Source organism: Chenopodium quinoa, unplaced genomic scaffold (genome assembly GCF_001683475.1).
Source record: "Chenopodium quinoa cultivar QQ74 unplaced genomic scaffold, ASM168347v1, whole genome shotgun sequence".
NCBI classification, from domain to species: Eukaryota; Viridiplantae; Streptophyta; class Magnoliopsida; order Caryophyllales; family Amaranthaceae; genus Chenopodium; species Chenopodium quinoa.
The window spans coordinates 599,852-607,491 of NW_018745000.1; the positions used below are offsets into that span (position 1 = coordinate 599,852).

The 7,640-nt window shown below is 41.2% G+C and overlaps 1 protein-coding gene across 1 annotated transcript; it reads left to right on the forward strand.

Annotated features, from left to right (window-relative positions):
* Positions 1-311: 311 nt before the first annotated feature.
* Positions 312-2,335, forward strand: LOC110707458 (xyloglucan 6-xylosyltransferase 2-like). The gene has a single exon (XM_021885471.1). It carries the CDS (start codon positions 762-764, stop codon positions 2,109-2,111), a length of 1,350 nt encoding a protein of 449 aa, XP_021741163.1. The 5' UTR covers positions 312-761; the 3' UTR covers positions 2,112-2,335.
* Positions 2,336-7,640: the final 5,305 nt, after the last annotated feature.

A 7,640-nucleotide genomic window follows, 5' to 3' on the forward strand; every position in this document is an offset into this window, starting at 1 on the left:
TTTTGTTTAGCCATGGAAGTATTAAGATAAATTGAGAAGAAGAACAGAAAATATGAATAGAATTGGGGGTTTAGGGTTTATATAAAGGGGTAATTGATTAAGGAGGGAAAGCAGCATATAACTTTGGAGGGAAGTGATTTTTTAGAAGGATAGGTTTGTATTTGTGTTATTAGTAAACCATGGTTAGTCAATAATTACGTAAAGGTTTAATTAATGTTACCAGTAAATTATTATTACTAATTGGTGATTACCAATGATAATCCAAAATTTTGCATTGTACCATTGAGAAAAAACAAAAGTTGGGTGTTACCGATGAGAATTTCCCTAAATTGAAAGCTAATTATGTGAGTACATAAAATTTGACCCAAAATTAATGGGAAAGCACATCTCACATGATGCTGCGATGCAAGCCTACACACAACTAAACACGTTCATATATCCCATCTTGTCAATTTACAACGTGATTACCTCAACTAAAACATCTTCTTTCTTCTTCAAAATATAAATAAATAAATAAAAGAAAAGAAAATCTTTGCAATAAAATTAAAAATCCCTCACTATTCTTTCCTTCCTCACTCTTTCACTTCTCCATTATTCTTACCGACAAATATTATTTTATTTTTAAATTTTTTTTTTTCAGATCCAATCTAATAATAATACCCAAAATCAATCCAAATTCTTACAATCAAACCCAATTTTCTTCCCAACAATCTCAAAATAAGCTCAAAATTTTTTGCATTAATTAAACCCTTAGTTAGAAAATGCTCAGCTGGTGTATTGGGCAACGGCGTGTTGCCCAGATCCAGAGAGCATTCCAGAAGATGAAGGTAACAATCCTCTGTCTATTCCTAACCTTGATTATGATTCGGTCAATGCTTGGCGCGGGTGATTTCGGAACACCCGAGACTGATTTCCATCTCCTTCAATATTCGCTATCGGCTGCTGGCCATCACACCCACAGCCGCCGTATATTGGAGGATGTCAAGGATGCCGCCGAAACGAATTCGAATAGTTACGAGTCATTCGATATTAAGAAGATAGTGGTTGATGATGAGCCTCCTGAGAAGAAAGATCCTAACCAGGCTTATACTTTGGGGCCCAAGATTTCTGATTGGGATGAACAGAGAGGAAATTGGTTGAAGAATAACCCGGACTTTCCGAACTATGTTCAACCCAATAAGCCTCGGGTGTTGTTGGTTACTGGTTCGTCCCCAAAACCGTGTGAGAATCCTGTTGGTGATCATTACTTGTTGAAATCGATTAAGAATAAGATTGATTATTGTAGGATTCATGGGATTGAGATATTCTATAATTTGGCACTTTTGGATGCTGAGATGGCTGGGTTTTGGGCGAAGCTGCCATTGATTCGGAAGCTGTTGTTGTCGCACCCAGAAATCGAGTTTTTATGGTGGATGGATAGTGACGCTATGTTCACTGATATGGTGTTTGAGCTTCCATGGGAGCGGTACAAGGATTACAATTTGGTTATGCACGGTTGGAATGAAATGGTTTACGACGAAAAGAATTGGATCGGCTTGAACACAGGAAGCTTTCTATTGCGAAATAATCAATGGTCATTGGATTTGCTTGATACTTGGGCACCAATGGGTCCAAAGGGTAAGATTAGGGAGGAAGCAGGGAAGGTCTTGACGAATGCTTTAAAGGGTCGGCCCGTTTTCGAGGCCGATGATCAATCTGCCATGGTTTATATATTAGCTACTCAAAAGGAGAAATGGGGTGACAAGGTATATCTAGAGAATCATTATTACCTTCATGGTTATTGGGGGATATTAGTGGATAATTATGAGGAGTACATTGAGAAATATCACCCGGGTTTTGGTGATCATAGATGGCCTTTAGTTACTCATTTTGTGGGGTGTAAACCTTGTGGTAAATTCGGGGATTACCCTGTTGAGAGGTGCTTGAAACAAATGGATAGAGCTTATAACTTCGGAGATAATCAGGTTTTGCAAATGTATGGGTATTCTCACAGGTCTTTGGCTAGTAGAAAGGTTGTTAAAACTCGAAACGAAACGAGTAATCCGCTCGAAGTTAAGGACGATTTAGGTTTGCTTCACCCACCATTCAAAGCTATCAAGGTATCGTCCTGATCGTAGTTGGTGTAGAAGCTTTCAAAGAGGATAATGGAATTAGACACTACAATGCTTTATTATTTGAATTTTTACCCATTTTTTTGTTTCTGATAGATAATATGGAGTATATGTTACTTCTTTGTTGTAGTTTTCAGATAATTGTAACACATGGTTCAATCAAGAACCAATTGTTTTTGTTAGTATTGGTTAAGTTATATTTATTCAAAGAGTAATTTCACGAATCATGGATCATTTAAGAATCAATTGTTTCTGTTAGTATAACTCTTCAAAATGGACATATAATTGGATTGTTCTGCAAGATTGTGCACCTTAATGTATGCTATAGTTAATTATATTTAGTTTGGTTAATTTTGAGGTTGTGTTTGTGATGTTTATGTTGATTGTAAAGTGAGAAAGGAACATGAGAGTGAAGTTCTACACATTAATTCGTTTATTGTTCTGAGCCATTAAGGTGGGTGATAAGAATCGATCCTAAAATCTCCTATAATTGGGAGGAAAGCTCTAACCGGTAACCAGCTATCCCTCACTCTCATGAATTTGATCTTTTTTCTATTAGACCCATTTTTATATTTGTTGATTCAAAGGTTCAATTCATAAGTGACCCAGAACCTTTAGGTCCACTATTAAGTCACAAAGCCCAAATAGAAGGAGTCACTAAGCTCGAATAAGAAGTAAAATTTGTGAATCACTACCCTTTATGTTACACATTTTGAAAATAACTACCTGATTTGGGTATTTATACAATTATACCCCACCAAATAGCCTAATGAACGTATGACACGTGTCGCTTTAAGAGGCGTCCAAATGAACTCCCCAGATGCTGAAACCTGTCATGCAGATATGGCATCTAGGAAATGGCGGCCTTCACGACCCAAATCTCGAGGTAGGGCGCTGCCCTAATTCCTAGGTCATCAAACCCTAGGATAGGGCACACCTTTCTAGGACCCTTTTAAATAGGGAGATTTCCCTAATTATTGGGGCATGTCTTAATCATTAAGACATTTATTGCTCTAGAAAACAGAGAACACCTAATCTCGGAATCCGAGAGGATATTTACTTTTCTCACGTTTTACTCTGAATCCGTACTAACTTAATCTTCGGAGGCGGACCTCCAATTATCTGGAACTCCGTTCATTTTGCAGGTACAGGCGGCCTTTTCCGATCCAGTTTTCGAGTTGTAACTCTCCCAAGGGACATAAAAGCACCCGAAACATTTGGGGCTGTCTGTGGGGGGAGAACCTCAAAGATGGTTTCACAAGAACCTTTACCGCCTCCATATCCAACCGGCCTACAGTTGAAGCAGAGGTCCATTCGAACCATGACTCTACTGACGATGGAAACATCGAAACCTATGTGTCCTATGATGGGCCATTCATCTCTGAACGCATCTGTTACAAGGACAGACGGGAGCGGAATGATGACCAGGCGGGCACAAGCAAGCCCCCTTAGCAGATAAGAAAGCCCTAGCAGCCATCTGATCCCACGACCCAGGCGGCAGGATCAGCCTAGTCACCCGAGACGAGCTCATGAAATTCATGAACAGTTTCAAGGGTGAAATAAAAGATTTAATCACGTAGAGGACGGCTGCTCCTAGGAAGGAACAGTCGGCCAAAAAACCAGCCCAGGGTGTGAAGCAAAAGTCGGTCAGGGACTGCTAGCCCACTCCTCACCCTGATTAAAAGGAGAAGGCTCGGCCCCGGATCAACCTTTCCAGACTCCGTTTCCCAAAAACGACAAAAAGAAAAGCCATCCGGCATGTGTAGCCGGACGATAGCAAAAAGACATTCTCTGATGCTCGACACTTTATCGAACAAAAGAAGAACTACAGTTAGGGGTGTTCACGGTGCGGTTTGTAATTTTTTCAAACCGCACCAAACCGCAGTTTTAAAAAAACCGCACCAAACCGCACTGCAAGATGTGGTGCGGTTTGCAGTTTAACCGTATTTTATTAAAATTGTAACTATTCTTTTAAAAACAAAACTTTTATTATAAATTATAATTATTAGTTGATATAAATATTAAACTCTTTTTATTAACCATTAATGAACTAATTTTAAAAAAATAGCTCATATATTTTAGTTCTTTTATATAATTTTAATGAAAATATAGTATAAAAATCGCAAACCGCATTAAAGTGCGGTTTGCGGTGCGGTTTGGTCTCAATAATTTTGAAACCGCACCAAACCGCAAACCGCGGTTTGGTCCTTTTAAAAAACGCACCGCAATTTTCAAACCGCAAATCGCACCAAATCGCAAAATTTCGGTTTGGTTTGCGGTTTGGTGCGGTCTAAACCGCACTCTGTGCAGCCCTACCAATAGTTGTCTAAGTCAGCATCCACGTCGACTTATCCAGATAGCTTCAAGAATACTTTAGTGGGGAATTCTCAGTCTGTACATGGGACCCCGTCATGCGGCCCTCTTGTCCATCCGGGACCCCATGTAATCATCTCGGCGCTATATATGTTTCAGCCATTATATAGGCCGCCTGCTTTGCCTTAAATCCAGTTTGCCTTCTTCGGAGGACAGGCGACATATAATTACCAGCCTATGGACTAGCAACTTCGGCTACAAAACCTTGGAGAACAACCCTCTACGTTCTCCAGGAAAATAGCCGAGGCTGAACAGCCGACAAAGATTAAAAATTTGTTGGTGGGGACCTATGATGGTACCTCCAACCCAGAAGATTAGCTTCTGGCATACACCAACCTCATGTACTTAAAGGGGTTGGATGATGCCGCATGGTGTCGCTGCTTCCCACTACCCTAAAGGGCATAACCCAACGGTGGTTCGGTAACCTGTCGGCTAGTTGTATCAACAGCTTCAAGACGCTTGCATTCTTATTTGCTTCCAACTTCTCTATGAATAAGCTACAAAGAAAACAAGTTTCGACTTGAGCAATGTGCATCAGGGGGATAGAGATGGGCTACGCTCCTATGTAAGGCGGTTCAATCTGAAAGGAATGATGTCTTTCAAAAAAGTGTATTATTCCGATAGAGGATTCGAAATTATCAGAAAGCTAATTATTCAGTGAGGTCAAGTGATCAGAATGCCTGGGTGGAGGCCGCTTCTGATCAGTAATATTAATGAATAATTAATATTACAACTTAATTATGACTGAATCCTTTGGGTCACACCCAAGCATCTAGTGAGCCGAAGCGACGAATTAATTCGGAAGGAATTAATGAGTGCTCGAGTAATTAATATTTAGTCATCAGAAATTCGAGCATAGAGCGTTGAAAGTCGAGTCGAAAATAATAAAAATACGAGATGCGAAAACCTAATAAATCAACATAATCCCAAAAATACCCCTAGCATCGGAATGCCCCAAGCAAACCGAGTGCTAGGGGCATGGTAGCTAGTTAGCACACAAAGCAGAGCCTATGGCTGGCTGGTGCGTGCTAGCGCACCTAAGCTAGCATGGCTACCGCGACCATGTGCGCACAAGGCCAGCAGCAGCTCGCACATATGGTGCGAGACATGTTGGCCGAGGGAGCTAGCAGCAGCCCACGGCTGCAACAACCCGCATGCTCGTGCTGGGCCTGCTGGCTATGGGTTGCCACGAGCAAATGGGGTAGCGTGGCAGCACACTTTGGGTGCCTTGGTGCCCAAGTGGAGCTGCCATGTGGGGGCTAGCAAGAGCGGATGAGAGGTGTGAGGTGGCGGTGTTTAGGAGAGGAGTGGGGAGCAAGTTTGGTCCCCCCTCCTCCAAATGGTCCTCACCTAACCCCTCATGTCAGCTTGACACTTGTTCATTTATTAGTAGCTTGCTTATTAATTTTAGTTTAGATTTAAAATAAAATGAATACAATCAAAATCTCCCACATGGAATGATGATGGGCATTATGGGAGCCTTTTCCTATAAATACAAACCTAAGGAGTTGGGAATTCTTTACTTGAGTAAGAGTTGAAAAAGGCATCATAGTGTGAAAACCTTTGAATACTAAAAACTAGGGTTTTTAGGTCGGGCCTTGCTTAACTCCAAGGCATTAGACCGGTTCGGTGCACGCGTTGCGGGTGCACCTTGAATAAGGCCGCCGTGTGAGCGCGACTTAAAGCCTTTGAAGTAAGAGCTCGTTTTGGAGGGCGAAGCACGCTACAAAGGTAATAATTACTTACTTAGTCTTGTGTTTATGTTTATTGTGTTTATGGTTATAATTATTGTGAATTTGGTTTTGGGGTCGGGTTTCCTTCCACGGTGGGTCTCACCGAAACCCAACAGTAGTGTCGGAGACTTGCTCAATTATTTTATAATCATATTTTGTCAATGTGTTTTTATGGCTTAATTTTTATGGATTTAAGTCGCTGATTAAATTAGTAGCTCGGTTTATTAATTTTAATCCCGTATTAGAGCTGACTTCAGCTCTAAAACCCAGATTTTCGCCCAAAAATAGTGAATTTTGGGTGGAAAAGGCTATCTGAAAAAGGTTTTACCCTTTAAGGACTGTGATTTTAGCCAAAAAACGACCAGAAATGCATTTTTCGAGGGATTTTTTGTTTTGACGAAAAATTTTAAGTCTTTCTAACCTTGAAAATTTATTGCATATTTATTATGGTTATTTAATTGGTTCATTCCTTAATTTATATGCAATTTTAAACCCTTATAGGTGTTGGGGTTTGGTAAGTCCGACTCACCGCAAAAACTAACCCAAAAACAAGACCGCATTCGCAATAAATAAAACCATAAACATAATTAACTTAACAATAAGATTAAGATAAAATGATTATCTTTGGAGCGTGCTTCTCCTGACCACTTGGGCTCTTACTTAAAAGCTAGCTTCGAAATTACGAAGCCTCCAACGATGATCCACCCGCAACAACGATCACTAGTTAGGTCCAATGTCTTGAGGTTATCAAGATCCGACCGATAAACCCAAGTAATTGAGTTTAATGGATTTCACAAAGTATGAAACCTTTTCAACCTCTTGAGTTCAAAGGTTTACTAGTGATCCCTTTTCTAACTCTTACTCAAGCATCATTTCCAATTCCCTTACTTGGGTATTTATAGGAAATGATGAGAGTATGATTGTCTCTCCCATCAATGTGGGATAGTGAGATTTTCATATTTTAATTTAAAGGTAAAATAAAATTATTTAAGCAAGCTAGTAATAAATCCACAAGTGTCAACTATACATGAGAGAGCAAATAAGGACCACTTGGAGAGGGGGGACCAAACTTGCTCCCCACTCTCTCCCTCACCTTGCGCCACATGTCCTCTCTCACTTGGGCATCAAGGCACCCAAGTGGGCTTCCCTTTGTTTCTCCCTTAGTCTCGGCCAGCCACCCGCACCCATGAGCTGCGGGTTGTTGCTGCTTTCAGCCAGCATGCCGCGCACTTCAAGTGCGAGCTGCTGCTGCTCTCGGTCAGCATGTCGCGCATTCCAAGTGCAGGCTGCTTCCGAGGCTTGGTGCCGAGGCTTGCCTTGGCTTTTAGCATTGGTGCGCTAGCACGCACCAGCCAGCCAAGGCTCGGCTTGGTGCGCATGCTAGCCACCATGCTACACATTGTCCCCCTTGCACTCGGATTGC